This window comes from Pleuronectes platessa, chromosome 7, assembly GCF_947347685.1.
Source record: "Pleuronectes platessa chromosome 7, fPlePla1.1, whole genome shotgun sequence".
Lineage (NCBI taxonomy): Eukaryota > Metazoa > Chordata > Actinopteri > Pleuronectiformes > Pleuronectidae > Pleuronectes > Pleuronectes platessa.
The window spans coordinates 1,338,048-1,359,347 of record NC_070632.1 but is presented as its reverse complement, the minus strand read 5'-3'; the positions used below and the strand labels follow the sequence as shown (position 1 = coordinate 1,359,347).

Here is a 21,300-nt window from a genome sequence, read left to right as displayed (position 1 = left end):
CATTCTACCACAGACACGTTCTACCACAGACACGTTCTACCACAGACACGTTCTACCTCAGACACGTTCTACCACAGACAAGTTCTACCACAGACACATTCTACCACAGACACGTTCTACCACAGACACATTCTACCAGACACATTCTACCACAGACACACATTCTACCACAGACACATTCTACCACAGACACACGTTCTACCACAGACACATTCTACCACAGACACATTCTACCACAGACACACATTCTACCACAGAAACATTCTACCACAGACAAGTTCTACCACAGACACACATTCTACCACAGACACATTCTACAACAGACAAGTTCTACCACAGACACATTCTACCAGACACATTCTACCACAGACACACATTCTACCACAGACACATTCTACCACAGACACACGTTCTACCACAGACACATTCTACCACAGACACATTCTACCACAGACACACATTCTACCACAGACACATTCTACCACAGACAAGTTCTACCACAGACACACATTCTACCACAGACACATTCTACCACAGACAAGTTCTACCACAGACAAGTTCTACCACAGACACATTCTACCACAGACAAGTTCTACCACAGACACACATTCTACCACAGACACGTTCTACCACAGACAAGTTCTACCACAGACAAGTTCTACCACAGACAAGTTCTACCACAGACAAGTTCTACCACAGACACGTTCTACCACAGACACATTCTACCACAGACACATTCTACCACAGACACATTCTACCACAGACACGTTCTACCACAGACACGTTCTACCACAGACACGTTCTACCACAGACAAGTTCTACCACAGACAAGTTCTACCACAGACAAGTTCTACCACAGACACATTCTACCACAGACACATTCTACCACAGACACATTCTACCACAGACACATTCTACCACAGACACATTCTACCACAGACACATTCTACCACAGACACATTCTACCACAGACACATTCTACCACAGACACGTTCTACCACAGACACGTTCTACCACAGACACGTTCTACCACAGACACGTTCTACCACAGACAAGTTCTACCACAGACAAGTTCTACCACAGACAAGTTCTACCACAGACACATTCTACCACAGACAAGTTCTACCACAGACAAGTTCTACCACAGACACACATTCTACCACAGACAAGTTCTACCACAGACAAGTTCTACCACAGACACATTCTACCACAGACACATTCTACCACAGACAAGTTCTACCACAGACAAGTTCTACCACAGACACATTCTACCACAGATGAAACGATGGTGATATCAGAAGGTTTTATATTTAACTGATGTTTAAGACGTGTGACAGGTGCAGGTTGTTACCAGCTCATATTTCATGAAGTGCTAATATCCCTCAGCATCTCCACAGTGTGTGTGTGTGTGTGTGTGTGTGTGTGTGTGTGTGTGTGTGTGTGTGTGTGTGTGTGTGTGTGTGTGTGTGTGTGTGTGTGTGTGTGTGACAGGTTGCTCTCGGGAACATTGCACCAGTGAAGAACCAGTAGAAGACAAACTGACCCTGGACCAGGTTTCAACCTCACGGTTTATTACACAGAATCATATTCATCTCTTTTAGTTTGGTTCTGAATTCTCGTTTGTAAACAGACAAACTTACTGGTTCCACTGGTCCCAGTATTATTTGTACTGAAAGTAATAAAGTTCTTCTGATGACGATCATCCTCTTTATTGACTGAATGAACATTTGTGTGAAGTAAAGTGTTGAAGTTCACGTTCCGGCTGCGTCGGGTCAGTTTGTCTTTTCACAAAGTGCGAGTGAAGAAGAGTCCAGAAGAAAAGAGGAAGACGTCTTCACTCCGCTGTCTGTCCCTCGTCCTAGCTTCTCTTCTTCAGCAGCTGGTTGAGGACGCTGGTCTGTCTCAGGGCTCTGAGGTTGGACACGTCCTCTGCGATCACCGGGACGTCCTCGCCGTGACTCGTCTCCTCACTTTCAGCCTCGTCACTGTCAGATAACGAACACAAGAGGGCGTCGTTCTCATACGTGGGGAAGTAATACCTGAGGAGAGAAGGACCACAGAGACGTTCACTCCTGAGTTCATAAGGATGAAGGAGCAGTGACCCCCCCCCCCCCCCCCCCACTGGGAAACAACTGAACCATGAAGACATGAACTGGTGTTGGACGCACTGCGGCTGGTCCCAGGTGGACACGTCTGGCAGCTTCATCACGTGACCTGCAGCCGCGATGTGGCGCAGCACGTCGGCTCTGGAGAGGAACTTCCCCTCGCAGCCGTAGCAGCGGCTCTGGTGGATCTGCCTCCGGATGAAGTTCACCAGTTTGACCTGCTGGTAGAACCTGAGGTCTGAGAGGAGCAGACAGCGAGAGGTGAACACAGAGCGTCTCATCAATATTCAAACGTCTGCATTTCAATCTGCATCGTCTGTGAATCTGTGAATCAAGGCTCGAGTTCTGATCCGAGTCTGAAGCTTCACGTGTTTCTCTTCAGTTTCTGTGGATCTGGTTGGTTTTGGTTTCACATTGTGATTTAGGGACTGAAGAGTTTCGTGTCCTGCTTCTCTTCTGACTACACACTGTTGTTGCTTCTCTTGTGTAGAAGAACAAACAGTTGTGTAATCTGTTGAACTGCCTGAAGACAAAGATCTCATGTCACAGATGATGCAGGTTCTGGAGGTTGCTGATGTTTCACTCACTGAGTTCTGTCCTCAGCTTGTGAAGATCGAAGTCGTGTGAGTCCTGAAACAAACAACACAATAACAAAACCCCACAAAGCTTCAGTTGTTGTAAAGCTCATCACACAACAGGAAATCAAATGAAGACCGAGGTGAGGATTTGAGATTCTGATAACAAAACAAACCAAGGTCTCAGTTTCCTTTGAGGTGCGACACATCAAGTCGTGAACAGAATTCAAACCTGCTTCATAATATTCACACATATTTAAGTCCTGGACACGTCAGTGGACTCGGAGCAGAGCGGTTCTGGTTCTGCAGGTGGTTCAGGTTCAGCTCCTCCTGATTTACCTTCATGTGTGTGTAGATCTGCTCCATCGTCTCCGACTGATCATCACAGAACAGACACACAGCCGACGGGGGGTGAGCCTGCCAGTCCGACCAATCACTGAGGACGACACAGACACAGACTGAAGTGTGTCGCACTCCTCCTCGGAATCTGCTCGTCTTTCTTTTCTACGTGTTCTAACTCTGCCTCCTGATGAAGATACTCACTCGTCATCATCGTTGTCGACCAGTTCGCGGTCGTCCTCGCTCTGCACCTCCTCCCACGTCTTCCCCAGCTCCTGACACCAGAGGGAACAATCAGAATGTATCTGGTGCTGTGATCAACAGATAACAACTGACACTAATCAAGTGAGAATGTGTCTGTAGCTTTGTGTTGATTGAAGATGTGTCTGATTGAAGCAACACAAAGAGACGACAACGTGCCACAGTGTGAGTTTAACAGAGGAAGAGGACTCTGAGCCTCAGACTGATTCACCAGGTAGTTGATGATGTAGAAGCGGTCGTACTCGCTGTTGCTGGCGTTGATGCGACGATGAGCTTTCTTCCTCATGTGATCTTTCAATGTGGTTTTATCTCTGAACGTCTTCTCACAGTACAAACACTGCAGACTGAGCAGAGGAAGCACAACACAACATTAACACACAAGAAGACAACACTTGATTAAATCTGTTCTAAACTTAACACAATGACCTGACATCTGCAGAGCATCAGCTGTCATTCATGATGTGATCAGTTTCTGATATTGAACAGATGATGAATCAATAATCAAACCCATTGGAACGTGTCTGATTCCTACTTGTCCAGTTTGTTCTGCAGCGTGTCCAGGAACTCGTTGCAGAACACGATGTTGTCCGGGAGTCCGATGCTGAAGGAATGTTCTCGGGCCATGTGGTTCAGCAGAGATGACCTGGAGATGATCAATAAATATAACTGACAGTTTATTTATTTAAAATATCTATTTCTTGATTATTTTTAATATATTCTTGCGCTCGAGAGTCACAGAGAAACATTGGTTCTGCTCTGATGGAAAAAGAAGATTCTTTTATCCGATTTCATAACTTTCTTACTTGAGTCTTATTCATCTTGATTGTCAGATGATTATTAGATCGAATGAACCTGATAATGATCATTAACGTTCCTCTCTCAGGACTGCCCCCTGGTGCTGGTGCTCAGGATGTTCGAGCTGTGTTGTGACTACAGGAACGTCTCCGAGGCCAAAGTGAAGCTGCTGGATTTCCAGAGGACGCTGATCACTGTGAGTTCCACCATCGAGCTGAGGAGACCAACACCATCAGCTCATCACCAGGGTTATTCACAGAATACATTTAGGCTTAAATCATCATTTTTATTTGATCAAAAACACTGACACAGAATCAGTTTGGTCATGGATGCAGCTTCAATGCAGATCAACCAGGTAGGATGAACACAAAGAACGAGGACGACTCACTGATGCAGAAGAAGAATTCTAAAGCATCAACACATAACGAGAGAACACAACATTACAAACACACACGTTCACAACAGACACTGAACTATTTCTCTTTTATCTGTTGCTTTTCCTTTGCCGGTGCAGCTGAGAAACCGTGGCCCGGTGCCCCCTGGTGGACTCCCCCTGCAGTGGGTGGAGAGCCAGGCCTCGGTGCTGCTCCTCACGATGCTGCAGCGCTGCTCCTCCCAGTACGACCTCCACCGCCTGCTGCAGCTCCTGGCCGACGTGGACAAGCTCCTCAAGTCCAACGGTGAGAGTTTAGAACATGTCCGAATGTCTTAGATCAGGAGACGTTTGAATCCACAGTGAATCCCCCCCCCCTCAGCAAAGTGGTTTCCTCCAGCTGGTGAGAAGTTCTGAACTCTGATTGGTCGATTAACTCAGGACACGTCACAGTAAATTTAATTTTTTGCTGTAGTCTAGAAACACATCCCTGTTTCAATGGATTTGTTTTGTCCTGGTTGTGTGTTTGTGTCTCTGGTGTGTGTTTGTGTCTCTGGTGTGTGTCTGTGTCTCTGGTGTGTGTCTGTGTGTAGGTCCAGACTTCAGGAAGCTGTCGCGGCTCAGTCAGTTGCTGCAGGGCTCAGACGTCAGCTTGTCTCCCAGGCTGCTTCAGTGCAGTTCACCCTCTGTCCAGCAGGAGGAGTTCCAGGCTGCTGTGGACGCTCTGCAGGCCAGGGGGCGCTACACTCAGGCCAGGAAGGTGGCGCTGCTGGCCGACCTGCCCGTCCACCACCTGCTGCTCAGCCAGGTCTGATGACATCATCGTAATTCACAGACATCTTGTATTTTTATCATCATGATTGACAAGAAACATTTAGATTTGACTTTATACTTCTTAGATTTCTTGAACTTTTACTCCAGATCCACCGTCAGCTCTAAACCACAGACTGTAAATTAGGATGGACGACATGTCAGCTCCCAAAAGTGAACCCAAGACAGCTCGTACGCCCCCTGGTGGCTGGCTGTTAACCCTGATACATAACGTTTGTTTCATCACATTTCTCTCTCTGACTCAGCTCCTTCAGGAAATGAACTCCCAGAAGTCCAAGACAACGTGGAGGAGGTTGGAGACCCGGGTCAGTTTCTGGAGGAGTTGTCAGGAGCAGCTGAAGAGCGACAGCACTGATCCAGGATCAGCTTCCTGTTTCTTCTTGTCGCAGGCTGACAACCCAGTCTCATCAGAAAACGTTCAATGGCAACGTTGGTCCACTTGGAACGACGTTACCATCTCACAATCTGGCCTCTCAGATTGTGAGATGGTAACATTTAGTCCTCCCATTGTTTTGCATTGGCGTGTTCTCACGTCACGTGACTCTCAAGCTCCCGTCTGCGGAGAGGAAAACATGGCGGAGATTCCCTGTTTTTTCAGATAAAAATATAATTTTGTAACTTAGTTTGGGCATAAAAATACATTCTGACACCATTTCTAGCGAGAAATGTGCTCTTTGCTTCCACAGTCTTCAGCCAGTTCGTGCTTATGATAAATATTTTAATAGTTATCACGCATGTTTTTATCGTTGCTATGACGGTTGCCATGCCACCACGGCGCAGCTTGGTGTTTAAATCACAGTCCCTGCGTGGTGTCCTTCAGTGATCGTGAATGTTATTCATGTTATATAATAGTAATATTTGAGGCTAGATTACATCTCTAATGAGAAGGATCATGCGAGTCTGTTTATACCGAGGCCGGCCCGAGTGCGCGACCGGCCCAAGTGCGCGAGCGGACATGACGTGTGGCTGTCGTAAAAACCCTATTTGTAAACAACCAGTCCTTTAACTAAGCGCTACGTCATAAACACGGCGCGCTTGGAAGACCACGATGTCATCTTCCTTCTGTCAGGTAAGTAGTTTATTGTTTTTAAAGATCGTTACGATCTAGGTTTACAGTCCGAGTGCGGAGAGAGTCCGTCAATCCACACTATGGACGCTGTTCATCAGCTAATACGCCATTGTTAGCCACATGCTTCAGCCCACGGTAGCCTGTGCTACCTGGGAGGTGAATACATTGTTGTTGAAACCAGTTCAAGACGCTTAGCTCATCATTGAGGGACGCTACAATATAAATATAAACATGAATTTGATTTATGAATGCTTTAGATTAATAAGGAGTGTATTTGTCTACCATTACTCCACAATATCAGGTCAATTTGGTTTAATGTATAGTATGCACTATGACAATAATGTTTCCATGTTATGGAGTTGCGATTCATTTTATAAAACAATTGCTATGTTCTGTTTTTTAATCAAGGAGGATCAAAGTGAAGCTACAGGAGTTTCATTAACGTCAACAACTTGGACCGAACGGTTTGTTTTGCTTGATGAAGAGCAGGAAGGGCAGCCTGGAGAGAAAGAGAAGCCGGGTTGAGCCCACTACCATCATCCACGTACCACGAGGAAGATGAGGGAGAGAAATGATCCTACCATTAAAGAGGTACTTTTAAGTTACATACCAGAAAAACCATTTTATATAATTTGCCAAATTTATTATACATTTTTATTAAATCCCCAAAGTACACTTGCTGAAATACAAGTTAATATCACACTGAAAGAATTTTGATCAATCATGCTTCCCTGCTGTGATTGTTTAACTGGGAAAACAACTTTTTCCACAGGAAGGCAAGTAAATTTAAGGAATACATGTGCAAAGTTTTCCTCTGTTATGTATAATGATGACCCCCATCAAACATAATGTTAGCAATATTTACACCTTTTAATTTATACTGATTATTTCTGTCTACATGTGGGAATTTGCCTTCATTAGTTTTAGAAAAGAGCGACGATGTATCGGTCAGTGGGCGGCAGCACGAGACTCCGCAAACTAGTCTGTAAGCAAAGCAGACGAAGGCATCGAGGTTGCGGCCGGCCATCATTGTTATTTTGCTTAAGGGACTGAATATCTTTCATGTAGAAATATTAGCATTTCCCTTATATCTACCAAAACTGCTTGTTTCCCAGACTGCAGTTTTGTTTTGATCCGATGTGGTGTGCAAATACAACCGTATCTGCAATGGGTTGTGGGGCATTAACATTTGTAACTCTAATTTTGTTTTGACAGACTGTGAAAAGAACGTTGAGAACATCACCACTCTACAGGAAGACACAGTCCAGTAATGGGTGTCAGAAGTTCAGTAGTGAACGACAGGTACTGTGGGAAAATGTGTGTCATTGTTGTACAATGTCCTTTGACTCTGTTTAAACAAGGTCAACACAAAAAGGTTTGATTGTAAACTGATATTGGTATGAATTCATGTTATTCTCCTCTTCACAAGAAACAAACAATCCAAATTACCTGCAGAACGCCCTTGATGGACGCTTCAGCTGCATCGTCAGACTGGTGAGACAGCAAGATGCCAACTTTAATGCCAATTTATTTGTGTAACATTCTGTGACCAAATGTATAGATAACTTTTTGTAGATTGTAAAAATAGATAACCCATTTATTACAAAAAAACTACACTAGAATTTCCGCACTGCGTTGTATGACTCCGCTAACCAGTGCAGTGTCCGTCTACATATTTCTACATATCTTCTCTCATATAAATGACACTGTGTCTCTTGACAACTGAAACCATAAGATGAGGTCAGTGTGGCCTTGACCTTTTTACTTTAAGACAAATACAAAGTTAGACAATCCGAAAACATGCAGTTATGCCTCCGGCGACTCGCTGTTGCAGAGGCATTAAAACCGTAGTGTAGTAGATTGGATTTTATTGGTGTTACATTGGACATCTTGTATGGGTACACCAAAAAATATATTTGGTTTCACATTCTAGATGGCAATAAGCAGAGTCATCAACTCAGGAAAAATATTTCTGTAGAAAAGAAAGCCTTGTATGTGTGTATGTATACATACACACAAACGCACATTTGAGACTTTTTTGTCTTTTATCATATAATCTCAGGCAGTACTGAGTCATTTACTGAGAGGGGACGTGAGGGCCTACTCTGCGTGCTCAGAGTTCAAGCCCAGCAGGCTGCAGCGGTCCTGACATATTCTGGAACAGCAGCACAGTCTTTGGATGACTCCTCTGAAGATGAAAACATGGCGAGGTACTTCTCCACTGATGAAGAACTGTGAGGGCTGTGATTAGCTACACTCTCTTGCTACAATGCTACTCATGCTACTCCCTGGCAGCCTTAGGAAGGCATTAGCTTGCTGTGTGGTAGCTGTTAGCTTCAGCATTTTTAGTTTTTAGTGGCCTGTCTGACGTTTATTGTTTTTAAAAAAAAATCAGAGGGAACCATCTTCATAATTTAACACTATGGTTTGTTTGTGTCCTTCAGTTCTTCTCAAGAGAAGCAGTACAGGTGTGCCTCAGCTCCACGGTCCCTCCTGCAGCCTCCGCTCCTGATGCTAACCTCATGTCTCCATCACACCAAGCAGCAGACCTGGATTGACAGACCTTTCTCCAGAGCTGCCCCCTCCCTCTGAAACCCCCCTCTCCAAAACACTATTTGTGTAGTTTTTAAAGTCTTATTTGCATGAGAATTGTTGATCATATCATTTCCAGCAGATGCCTTAATGTAATGTTTGTGCACAATAAATGACATTGATCATAACATAATGGTATTTCCTTGCACTTCTACACCATGATATTGTCAGATAAGATGCTGATTACATTAAAGCAGTGAATGCTCTGCTTTAAGCAACATAAACACACAATGATCCAATGGATCTGAAGTAGAATGGGCACATTACATTCTGTAGAGAATGCCTCAGTTATGGAAGTCAGAAAATAACTTTCTTTATCTGAGGTTCCAGTCATTTATAGTCACAGCAAAGCACACAGGTCTGGTTGTCTAAGTGGCTCCCATATCATATTGTTTAAGATGTGTAACATAAAGTTTGTGTTTCAGTGCAAAATTAGTCATTAGTCAAGAGTTCACCTTCTTCTTTACACTAAATTTAGGTGACCCAGATGTTTCACAATGCAATCTGATAAGGTCTTATGAGAAACATTCTTAACATTAAAGAAATCAACACAGAGTATAGCAATAACTGTTTGACTTTAATCAGTAGCTGGTAATCGGCAGCCTGACTTATTCAAACACATTAATACTACAATGAATAAGGCAGGGGGTTTTCATCAGAAATCATTTCTGGGACATTAATTTAAAAGATCTCCAGTATAAGCAAATGTGTTTTAAAATTGGTTTACATCCAAGTGTGAGGCTGTCCTGGCACATGGAAATAAGATATATATATATTGTTTGTATTAGCTTTCCCTCAGTTTAGTACTTGCACTTCTTGAAAAGCTCTATATAAATAAGATGTATTAATGTTTATACATTGCCCTCTAGTATATGTTTTCCTAAAAGACACTGTAGATACAGAAATAACAGTATGGTTCAGGTGACAGTAAGTGGAAGCTGAAGGTAATTTCCATGTGCTCAAGAGAAACATAACGTGACGATATAGTTGATTTCTGATAGAAGGCCCTGCAGACAGCGAGAAGCACAACATGGTGGCGCTGTGCTTCAGCATGAGGAGGGAGATCGGAGAGAACCACGAGATGGCTGCCAGGACGCAGCTGAAGATCATCGAGTCTCAGGAGTGGGGTGAGGATTCACCGTCAGTGAACGTCTGAGTCAGGGTTCCTCCTCGTGTCATGTGACCATGAGTTTCACCGACTTGTCTCCAAACAGTCGTCACGCCGGATCTGAAGAGCTCATTGGTCAAAGTGTTGGGTCTGTTGAAGGACGCAGCTGAGAGCTTCTCCAAGGTACCTGAGCTCCTCCAGCTTCCTGTAACACTCACTGAAGAGAGTTATTAACTGTGTGTGTGTGTGTGTGTGTGTGTGTGTTTCTAGGACTCGTGTGTGCGTCAGGCGACTCGCTGTGTCCTCACAGCTAAGCTAGTCGCTCTTCAGCTCCACTTCCTGAACCAGGGCTCAGACGTACGTGTCATCAACCTGCGACCTGCGGTGCTGCTGAACACGCTCGTCCAGCTGCCGCGATGCTACCAGGTCACTTCCTGTTCCTGCTTCACTGAAACACTTTCACAACCTTCAGTCTGTTGATGTTTAGAAAACACATTGTGTGAGTGTGGTGATGTGGTGACGCAGCGTGGAGTCTTCTGACCGTTAGAAGACTCTTGAGAAGTAAAGTGCACGATGTGGAAGGAGCCGCAGCTCCAACAGAAGTTGTGTGTTTTGTGCGGCAGGTGTTTGTGGTGTCGGAGGCGTACGGCGTCAGTCCCGACTGGGCCGAGGTTCTGTTCCAGAAGGTGATTCTGAAAGGAGACTTCGTTTACCTGGAGGAGCTGAAACGCCACCGCCCGCTGACCTCCAGCCTGTTCGAGGACATTTTCAAGAAGTGAGACGCCGACCTGGTCCTTCATGAGACGACCTTCTGACCTCAGCTCACGTTGTGTGTCTTTGTGGTTTCAGACTGGAGGGCGCTCCCAGCAGCGTCACTGTGCACGTGAAGCGCCTGCTGACGCACTGCGAGGACGTGTACAGCCGCTACAGACTGGCCTACCAGCAGAAACTGGACCACGTCACCAAAACCATGCTGCAGGACGCAAAGACGTCCAACTACCTGAACGACAGACTGGCCAGCTGATCCTCTGAGCCACTGGTCTGTCAAAGAAGAACTTTACAAAACTCATTGAGCAAATAGAAGTTTGATCTCTTATCTTCTGTGGAGATTAAAATCTGATGCTCTCAGTGAAACATCCCTGTTAGTTAATATTAAAAAGATGAAATGTTACAAGCTGAGAATCAACAGAAAACCTTCATGAAAACTTCTGTGAACATGTAAATTAAAGAGACTTTTTAAACGGCTCTGAATCGAACCTGTTCTTTGACGTCCAGCAGCTTCATGTCCACTGTCCACTTGTATTTGGTTTGTTTGGTTTTTATTAAACTGACTCGTGGACCCGTCGTCTCCAGACGTGAACGGTTCAGGTTGAACGAGGCCGAGCAGGAAGTCCTCCGTCAACTTCATCAACTTGGGATCAGAGCGATCGTCCTGTTTGGAGAAGATGTGGACATCACTACGATAGCTCTCTCTCTCTCTCTCTCTCTCTCTCTCTCTCTCTCTCTCTCTCTCTCTCTCTCTCTCTCTCTCTTCCCCCCCCTCTCTCTCTCTCTCTCCCACCTCTCTCTCTCTCTCTCTCTGCCTCATGTAAACTTGTAGTTGTTCTACATGTATTTATGTATTGCTGATCTACACTGATGAGATCTAGACCTCATACTTATTACAGTGGGTGGATTTGCTTGTAAATACCTGGTATGTGCATCTTATCAGTTCTGACATGTGACTAATAATTATTATTCACGACGATGTATGAATGTGACCTGACGTGGCAGAGTTCTGCAGATGGAGTCACACATTCAGCTCCAACACCAAATATGACAACCTTCAAATCACAGGAGGAAACATGGGTTAGGGTTAGCTTCATGTGAACACAACACAAACACACACACATACACACACACACACACACACACACACACACACACACAGACACAGTCACACCCAGAGTCAAGTGTATTCATTTAATTTTCAAGAGTGAACTGGTTCAACAGGTCAGACTCCATTTTTACCTTGACGAGCAGAAGGAAGGAAAGTGAGCAGGTGAGTGTGAACACACACACACACACACACACACACAGTCACACGCAAACACACACACACACACACGCACGCACGCACGCACGCACGCACGCACACACACACACACACACAGTCACACCCAGAGTCATGTGATTTCCAGTACCTGCAGAGAGGGGGAGGAGCCTCCAGTGAAAGTGTTCAGACTGGTTCTCACTTCAAGGAGCAGACGGAGGAGACGTGAAGTCTGAGGCTGGTGAGTGTTCAGCTACATTTGTATTATTCATTCATATTATTTCACTGTCACTGACTCTGGGTCAGTTTTCTACTCGTGGACTTTAGAGAGAAGAAGATTCAGGATGAACTTCTGTCAGTCAATCAACAGTTTGACTCGACGCTGTGATTGGCTGAGTCCAACACATTAAACCTTCAACTGTCTCAGGTTAAAGAAACACTGAGTTTACTACCTGGCTTCATTGTGTGTGTTTGAGCTCACAGTGTTTTTCCTCTCAGACTGAAGATGAGTGTTTATGAGGAGGAAGAGGACAGAGCAGAGTCTCCAGGGTTCAGATGTCTGTCTCTGAAGAGTGACTGGTCCATGGATCATCCTCTAAACTTCAGTAATGAACCTGGACCCTCAACCACAAAGTAAGAGACCTGCTACAAACATGTGAAGCTCCAAACTGAATCCTCACAGAATGAACCAGTGAATGATGTGTTCTGAATAAAAACATGTTTGTGTTTGCAGAGGTCAGGACCACAGACTGAGAGCAGAGTCTCCAGGGTCCAGCTGTCTGTCTCTGAAGAGTGACTGGTCCAAAGATGAGCCTCTAAACTTCAGTAAAGAACCTGGACCTTCACACACAGAGTAAGAGACTGTTTCTACTGGGACCTGCTCTGAAGAGGATCTAGTTTCCTCTAGTGTGGCCCCTGCATTAGGACACAGCTTCATTGAAGTTGGTGACTAATCTCTCAGAATCACTCAAAGAGCTCAGACCTCCACCAAGAACCAACACGCTCCTTATGAAACCACTTTGAAATCCACTAGAGACTCATTTTGATTTGGATCTGCACCAAATTCCACACACTGGTAAACATCAGTCCTCTGAACATGTCTGTGAAAGAGGAACCCCCCCCCTCCCCCCATCTGGTTCACAGACCACAACCTTCCACCAAGTTTACTGGTAATCTGTTGTTTTTTTATATCCCACTAACGAACCAACCAACACACAAACATACTGGGTGAAAACAAAACCTCCTTGACAGAAGTGATGACAACCTGTGACTGTGACATGTGAGTTATCAGGACATGTCTTCACAGGGAGAGGAAGAGGAGTCATGTTTCTGAGGAGGAGCAGTCGTCCTGCTGTGCTTCGTGTCAGGACGTCCTGAAGGATCCAGTCTCCACCAGCTGTGGACACTGGTTCTGCAGACAGTGCATCACCTCATACTGGGACCAGTCTGGTTCTTCAGGAAACTCCTCCTGTCCCCAGTGTGGACAAAGATCCAGAACAGGAGCTGGAGGTCAGACAGCCGGTCAGAGCAGCACTGTACATGTGTCTGCTGATGTCTTCACTTCTGACAACAGCACATGTGGTTTTATTTTGTTCCTTCATACAGCATCAACATTTAACATCGTTAGAAAAGCACAAAGTTAAAAAGCTTTTATTTTCTGTAGTTTTTCTGTATCTGATGAAAACAATCAGCAGATTCTCAGATTCTCTGTGTCTCACATTGTTTCTTGTCTTTCAGCAGATCGTGGTCTGCAGGAGGTTTCAGATGAACATAAGCTCAGTGTGAGGAGGAGATGTGAACATGTGACTGAAGGAAGTGATGAAACAGGAAGTAGAACCCTCCTCAACAGGATCTATACTGAGCTCCACATCACAGAGGGACAGAGTGAAGAGGTTAATACTCAACATGAGGTGAGGCAGCTTGAGACGGCTTCCAAGATGAAGATCCTCCAGGACACTCCCATCAAGGTCCACGACATCTTTAAAGCCTCCACTGACCAGCAGAGCAGCATCAGAGTCGTCCTGACCAACGGCGTCGCTGGCGTTGGAAAAACCTTCTCGGTGCAGAAGTTCACTCTGGACTGGGCAGAGGGTTCAGAGAACCAGGATGTGGGTCTGCTGGCTGTGCTTTCGTTCAGGGAGCTGAACCTGGTGAAGGACCAGCAGCACAGTCTTCTCACGCTGCTCCATGTTTTCCATCCAGCGTTACAGAAGCTCACTGCAGAGACGCTCGCTGTCTGTAAACCTTTGTTCATCTTTGACGGCCTGGATGAAAGCAGACCTTCTCTGGACTTCAACCACAGGGAGCTTGTGTCTGAGGTCACACAGAGGTCATCAGTCAACCTGCTGCTGACAAACCTCATCCGGGGGAATCTGCTTCCCTCGGCTCTCGTCTGGATAACCTCCAGACCTGCGGCGGCCAATCAGATCCCTCCTGCATGTGTTGACAGGGTCACAGAAGTACGAGGCTTCACTGAGGCCCAGAAGGAGGAGTACTTCAGGAGGAGGTTCAGTGATGAAGAGCTGTGCAGCAGAATCATCTCACACATCAAGACGTCCAGGAGCCTCCACATCATGTGTCAAATCCCAGTCTTCTGCTGGATCAGTGCTACAGTTCTGGAGCACATGTTGACCACAGACCAGAGAGGAGAGCTGCCCAAGACCCTGACTGACCTGTACTCACACTTCCTGCTGGTTCAGACAAAGAGGAAGAACAACAAGTACGGTAAGAAGAGGACTGACAGAGATGTTCTCCTGAAGCTGGGGAGGCTGGCACTTAAACATCTGGAGGAAGGAAACATCATGTTCTACCAAGAAGACCTGGAGCGGTGTGGTCTTAATGTCACAGAGGCCTCGGTCTACTCAGGAGTTTGTACTGAGATCTTCAGAAGAGAGTGTGTGATCTTCCAGAAATCAGTCTACTGCTTTGTTCATCTGAGCGTTCAGGAGTTTCTGGCTGCAGTCTACATGTTCCACTGTTACACCGAGAGGAACACAGAAGAACTCAACAACTTCTTGGGAACAAATGGGAACACAGACAGTACCTTCTCCCTGGATGACCTCCTGAAGAGAACCATGGAGAAATCCCTCACTAGTACAAATGGTCATCTGGACCTGTTTGTTCGCTTCCTTCACGGCCTCAGTCTGGAGTCCAACCAGAGAGTCTTAAGAGACCTGCTGGGTCAGACAGAGATCATCCAGAGAGTCATCAACAACCTGAATGAGATGAAGAGTGATGACATTTCTCCTGACAGAAGCATCAACATCTTCCACTGTCTGACTGAGATGAACGACCACTCAGTTCATCAGCAGATGAAACAGTTCCTGACGTCAGAGAACAGATCAGAGGAGAAACTCTCTGAGATCCACTGCTCAGCTCTGGCCTACATGCTGCAGATGTCAGAGGAGGTTCTGGATGAGTTGGACCTGAAGAAGTTCAACACATCAGACCAGGGTCGATGGAGACTGATCCCAGCTGTGAGGAACTGCAGGAAGGCTCAGTGAGTCCAGACATGATCAATAACATGTTCAATCAGTGTGTGTGTGTGTGTATCTGTGTGTGTGTGTGTGTGTGTGTGTGTGTGTGTGTGTGTGTGTGTGTCTGTGTCTGTGTGTGTGTGTGTGTGTGTGTGTGTGTGTGACTGTGTGTGTGTGTTTGTGATGAAGTCATTATTATTATTATGTACATATACAGTCTCATTGTTCTCATGTACATATGAGAACAACTAGATCAGATGTGGAGAGTGAAATCCAATGTGATCACTGTGCTAGAGTTTGAGGGTTCAGACATACGACCATGTGGGGTCCAAGGGAGGTTATTGTATATACTGTGTGTATAGACATAGATATCTGTATCTATGTCTATATGATCAAACAGCACAGAGTGAGGAGACGATCACTGACGGTTCCTTGAAACTGAAGAAGCAGGAAATATAGTTTATTCTTCTTTCTTGTCAAACCAGAGTTCCCACTCTGTGTTTGTCCTCCACCACCAACCAGTGCAGTGTCCGTCCCTCCAGGTTCCTGACATGTTGACTTCACAACAATATGAGGTCACTGTGACCTTTGACCTTTGACCACTGAAATCTAATCAGTTTCTCTTTGAGTCAAAATGTGAAGAAATCCCCTGAAGACAGACTTGAGACATCATGTTCAAGAGGCCATGAACATGTTCTGTGACCTTGACCTTTGACCTCTGACCACCTGAATCTAATGAGTTCCTCTGTTAGTCTGAATGAACGCTTGAAACAAATCTGAAATGATTCTCTTGAGGAGTTTTTAACAAAGAGGGGATTTACCAGGGTGAGGGTCACATGATCACGTTTTGTATGAATGTTGTGTTTTCTGATTTAATTCTCACAGATTTGATATTTTCTTTAACTACAGACTCCATTGGTGTGAACTCTCAGAGACTCACTGTGAAGTCGTGGCCTCAGCTCTGAAGTCAGACCCCTCACATCTGAGAGAACTGGATCTGAGCTTCAACAACCTGCAGGATTCAGGAGTGAAGCTGCTGTGTTCTGGACTGGAGAGTCCAAACTGTCGACTGGAGACTCTATGGTCCTTAAATCCTTCTTCACTTTTCAGACTTTCTTTCTTATTGGGTCATTATTTATTTAAATTGTCTCAGTTCTGCTCTGCTCACTGTCCCTCAGTCATCTGTCACTCACCCAGCCTGTCAGTCACGTCCACCTCATCAACTCCATTCACCTGCACTCACCTGCTCCTGATCACTAAGAAAGTGTCAGTAAATAACATGTGGACTGAGGCCGAGCACTCGTCCTCCTCAGGTTTTCAAAATAAGACTCATTCTTATTGAAACACGTTGGACAGTTGATAAGTATAGAAACAAACAGGAAGTGACATCAGGAGCCATCTCTACTTTAAACAGTGTTTAATAACACAAACCTGCTCAGTGACCAACACACAGAGAAGAAGCTGATGAATGAAACAATGGTCCAACATGTCTGATCTGATATTTATCTTCAGGTCACAGACTGGACTGAGGTCAGCAGCATGTTGAGAGTCTGTGTTGACATGATGACGATCCACAACAACAGGAGGACACATTCTAATATTTATATTTCTTTATCCAGGTTGAAGAGGTGCAGTCTGACAGAGATCAGCTGTTCTTCTCTGGCTTCAGCTCTGAGGTCAAACCCCTCTCATCTGAGAGAACTGGATCTGAGTGGAAACATCCTGAAGGACTCAGGAGTGAAGGAGCTGTGTGGTTTTCTACAGAGTCCAACCTGTCGACTGGAGACTCTGAGGTCAGTTCACTGACTCACTTTTGTAGATCTCATATCTATAAAACTGCATTTATACACAATTTGTCTCATTTCATTCTAATTTAACATAATTCCTCTTCATACATAACTTGAATCCATTCATTAATTAATCTGTGACATTTTAAATATTCAGCCACTTGTTAAAACACTGAGTTTAGTTCTGGATTTCCTAAACTGATCTGCAGCACAGAGACCGGGTCCAAATAATCTATTTGTACTGAATCAGGACTCGTTTTTAGTCCAACATGTCTGATTTAATATTTGTCTTCCATGTTATGAGTCTGTGCTGACATGAATATGTGTCTGTTATTTTCACACATGAACTCAGTTTAATTTACAGTTAAGTTTTATTCTTTATCCAGGTTGAGGAGGTGCAGTCTGTCAGAGATCAGCTGTTCTTCTCTGGCTTCAGCTCTGAGGTCAAACCCCTCTCATGTGAGAGAACTGAATCTGAGGAACAACAACCTGAAGGTCTCAGGAGTGAAGGAGCTGCTTGATCTACAGCAGAGTCCAACCTGTCGACTGGAGACTCTGAGGTCAGTAGATGGTTGGAGTCAGTCCACGCTGCTTTCATCAGTATGTTACTAAACACAGTCAGTATCACAGATCCAGGGTCTGTGCTACCAAGCAGGATTTGTGGTTATCAGGTTAACTTCAGGTTTAGTTTTTTCAGTTCTACGAAGCTCGTCCACTTCTTAACCAGGTCAATCACCATGGTAACTTCTGATGAACAGCTAACCTGCTCCAGGTTAAGTTGGAGATCAACCCGTATAGAAGCTCCGCCCACTGATCACAGTGACTCTACACTGTTGTGTGGTGCACACTCTCCTTAAAGGGACGGATAAGGGAAGTTTAAATCAACGTCTGGTTGGTTCAGTTGATCTCTAACTCACCCAGAACATCTCAATGTCTCCAGACTCATCCTGTCCCCAAAACACCAGATGACCTCAGCTTCCTGGAGACAGGTCCATGTGTGTGTCCTCAGAGACAGTGAGTGTCCTCAGGGACAGTAAGACAGTGTGTGTCCTCACAGTCAGTGTGACAGTGTGTGTCCTCAGAGACAGTGAGATAGTGTGTGTCCTCAGAGACAGTGTGACAGTGTTTGTCTTTAGAGACAGTGTGTGTCCTCAGAGACAGTGAGACAGTGTGTGTCTTTAGAGACAGTGTGTGTCCTCAGAGACAGTGAGACAGTGTTTGTCTTTAGAGACAGTGTGTGTCCTCAGAGACAGTGAGACAGTGTGTGTCCTCAGAGTCAGTGAGACAGTGTGTGTCCTCAGAGACAGTGAGACAGTGTGTGTCTTCTTCTCTTCCACTCGTCTTGTTAGTAAACAACAGATTCAGATCTCGTGGCCTCGAGTTATTTATCTCGTTCACACATTATTATGTCGTGGTCACGTAATATATTTTGACCAGATGCCACCAGGGGGCGCTGTGACTTACACAAGCTGGACCACAGCTGACAGCCTCACACGAGGGACAGAGACGGTGTCGTCTTCATCTGATCTGAGACAGTTTGTCCTCTCACTTCATCAGTGAAGAACTGATCAGGTGGATCTTTGTCACAGCTCTGAGATCAGTGGGACTGAAGCCTCTCCTCATCACATGGTAACCAGGAGCTCTTTATACAGAGCAGAACCTCTGCTGAGGTCCATCTGTCTCCTCTGGTCCCAGTTTGTTAGAAGCAGATGTTCATCAACACACAGTGAAACATGGCTTCACCTGTAACAGCAGTAAATCCACCTCTCAGGTGTCCACTCTGCACTTTGACATGCAGAGGACACACACTGAGCTCTTAGCGTGTTCATTCCAACACGTGAACATGAAGCAGAGAGGAAGCTGCTCCACCTCTGAACAGGACTGAAGTCCCTGCTGCTCTTTCTACTGGATGAGCTGCATCACTGACTCACAGCTGATGAAGTGAGTCTCTGTGACACTGATGTCTTCTTCTCTCAACAGGTGGAGGGGGAGGTGATCTTTGTGGAGCTGAGTGTGAAGAGGACAGTGTGTGTGGACGGAGGCTGAGCTGTGTCCTGAGGATCCAGAGGCTGAAGCAGCAGCAGCTTGTGTGTAGTCTCCAATCTACACAACCCCTAATCTGCATGTGTTTGTGAGATGAAGCCGGAGCACCTGGAGAAAACACGGGGAGAACATGCAGACTCCACACAGGAAGACCCATCTGAACCGGATTCAAACCAGCAACCTTCCTGCCCCGATTGTGTTTATTCACATGAAGAATGTGTTTATTGAAATGACACAACACAAGCAGAATATATAAACCTTCTATAAAGACTCACATCCAGTGTGTTTAAGTTTGTCTTTATTATTGTCCACCTTTGTCCCTCAGTGTGTCTCCATGTGTGTAGAACCACATTCTGTGTATTTGTTTGTTTATGATCTTAAAGTTCCTGGATTCACGTCACAAATGGATTTAGTTCAACACAAAGTTCAACACATTGAAATAACTTTGAGTTTAAAATCAGAGTTTTGTCTTTGACACAAAAGATCAAAACTCTGGACTTAAAAATGGGACGTTTTCATTTGTGCATCAGGTGCAGAGCGGTGGTGGCTTTTCTACTTTTGACCCACAGGTGGCGCTGCAGTATAACAGCAGCACATCCCAGTCAAAGCCTTTATATTCAGTCTATGAGTCAAACACATGGATCATTTCCTCTGTGACAAACCAGATGTAACGAGAAGAAAAACATCTCAGAGAGAAAAGTTCTGTTTCTACTTGTCTCTGCTTTAATGCTCAATAAACATCCTTCCACCGACTTCACTGGAATCATGACTCAGCTTTTCTTTCCTCTTCAAACAAACTGGTGGAAACATCTCGTCCTTGGTGCAGGTACAAGAACAAAATCACCAGTTTGACATAATGGAAACCAGCAGAAGAAAAGTGAATGAGACATTTACAGAATGAAGAAGAGTCGATGAAGAGCAGAGCATCTTTAAGTCTCTGAGGAAACTGTTTAATATACATTTTACATATTTAATATAAAACTGACCCGAGGACGTTTCATACAAACCCTAACCCACTTATAAGGAAAAGTTTGTGCTCATAATGAAATTCTACATCTGATCAATATGTCTCAATATAAACAGCCTGACAGCAGATCAATACATTTATTATGGATTATTTATCAGTGGATTTCATTCATTCACCATCACATCCAGTTGATGCACATTCCTCAACCTCTGCTCGGGTTTCAGGTTCGAGAGGATTTGTGGGAAAAGTCTCTGAAGTTCAGATGAAGATGATATTTATGTTTAGTAGAAGCAGTTTGAGATGAGATGGTGAAAGATCTTCGGTCCAGAAGGAGAAGAGCTCCAGACAGAACCACTTCTCCTCCCGGGGTTTATTCTCATTATATGAACGTTTTCTTCAACGTGGAACAAATCTGAATCCTCCTGTTGTTCTCCTCTCTGACTCAACGTGGAGGATTTGTCTTCACTTTGTGCTGCGTGACTTTAAACGGAATATTAAAATAAAATGTCCCTTTCATTGAATATATTGAAAACATATAGAACAGAACTCCATGTGTTTATCTGTTCATTGTTTCTACCTGAAGTTCTCTGCTCTGTTTTCTCCTCAGGATCATTAAACTCTTGTCTTCAGTCCGGTTCTGGCTGGTTTGGGAACAGATTGGATTTGATCTGGTGCAGTTAATGGAGCTCACTGATTGGATTGAGGGCGACCACATGGCTTTCTGCTGTTTTACAGAAGAAACATCTTTAAAATACTTCACTGTGGAAACTGTGGAACTTAAAATGCAAAGTGAGAAAGAAAGAAAGAAAAAACATATGTTCTCCGGACTGGATGAGAAGAGAGAAGAACTTTAAATAGAATGGAAATAACTTTTAACATGGAGAAGACGTCAGCATCTGTCAATCATAAAGTGGAACCTTGAATTATCACCTCCAGCAGAGAGGTTC

At 44.8% G+C, this 21,300-nt stretch overlaps 4 protein-coding genes and 1 long non-coding RNA gene across 6 annotated transcripts; 4 read left to right on the top strand and 1 right to left on the bottom strand.

Annotated features, from left to right (window-relative positions):
* Positions 1-1,550: 1,550 nt before the first annotated feature.
* On the bottom strand, positions 1,551-3,945 carry LOC128444290 (zinc finger protein 277-like). Of its 2 annotated transcripts, none has more exons than XM_053426687.1 (7): positions 3,813-3,945; positions 3,492-3,624; positions 3,224-3,294; positions 3,020-3,116; positions 2,693-2,735; positions 2,169-2,343; positions 1,551-2,039 (listed from the first exon to the last, which is right to left on the bottom strand). In XM_053426687.1, the coding sequence occupies exons 1-7, from the start codon at positions 3,902-3,904 to the stop codon at positions 1,859-1,861; spliced, it is 792 nt and encodes a 263-aa protein (XP_053282662.1). In that variant the 5' UTR covers positions 3,905-3,945; the 3' UTR covers positions 1,551-1,858. The 2 variants fall into 2 exon arrangements, with proteins under 2 accessions (XP_053282662.1, XP_053282663.1); XM_053426688.1 differs by having other exon boundaries at positions 3,707-3,939.
* Positions 3,946-4,650: 705 nt separating this feature from the next.
* Positions 4,651-6,141, top strand: LOC128444298 (spatacsin-like). Its single transcript, XM_053426697.1, has 3 exons — positions 4,651-4,755; positions 5,042-5,256; positions 5,525-6,141. The coding sequence occupies exons 1-3, from the start codon at positions 4,671-4,673 to the stop codon at positions 5,879-5,881; spliced, it is 657 nt and encodes a 218-aa protein (XP_053282672.1). The 5' UTR covers positions 4,651-4,670; the 3' UTR covers positions 5,882-6,141.
* Positions 6,142-6,250: 109 nt separating this feature from the next.
* Positions 6,251-7,937, top strand: LOC128444311 (uncharacterized). Its single transcript, XR_008339130.1, has 4 exons — positions 6,251-6,348; positions 6,757-6,939; positions 7,564-7,650; positions 7,778-7,937. It is a non-coding gene; the product is annotated as an uncharacterized LOC128444311 (long non-coding RNA).
* A 1,643-nt stretch (positions 7,938-9,580) lies between these two features.
* LOC128444293 (spatacsin) lies at positions 9,581-11,293 on the top strand. Its single transcript, XM_053426691.1, has 5 exons — positions 9,581-10,067; positions 10,155-10,231; positions 10,319-10,474; positions 10,672-10,823; positions 10,898-11,293. Exons 1-5 carry the CDS (start codon positions 9,971-9,973, stop codon positions 11,070-11,072), a joined length of 657 nt encoding a protein of 218 aa, XP_053282666.1. The 5' UTR covers positions 9,581-9,970; the 3' UTR covers positions 11,073-11,293.
* Positions 11,294-11,912: 619 nt separating this feature from the next.
* Positions 11,913-20,138, top strand: LOC128444277 (NACHT, LRR and PYD domains-containing protein 12-like). The gene is made up of 9 exons (XM_053426669.1): positions 11,913-12,089; positions 12,229-12,713; positions 12,814-12,933; positions 13,387-13,589; positions 13,818-15,579; positions 16,466-16,639; positions 17,176-17,349; positions 17,730-17,903; positions 19,324-20,138. Exons 2-9 carry the CDS (start codon positions 12,586-12,588, stop codon positions 19,337-19,339), a joined length of 2,751 nt encoding a protein of 916 aa, XP_053282644.1. The 5' UTR covers positions 11,913-12,089; positions 12,229-12,585; the 3' UTR covers positions 19,340-20,138.
* Positions 20,139-21,300: the final 1,162 nt, after the last annotated feature.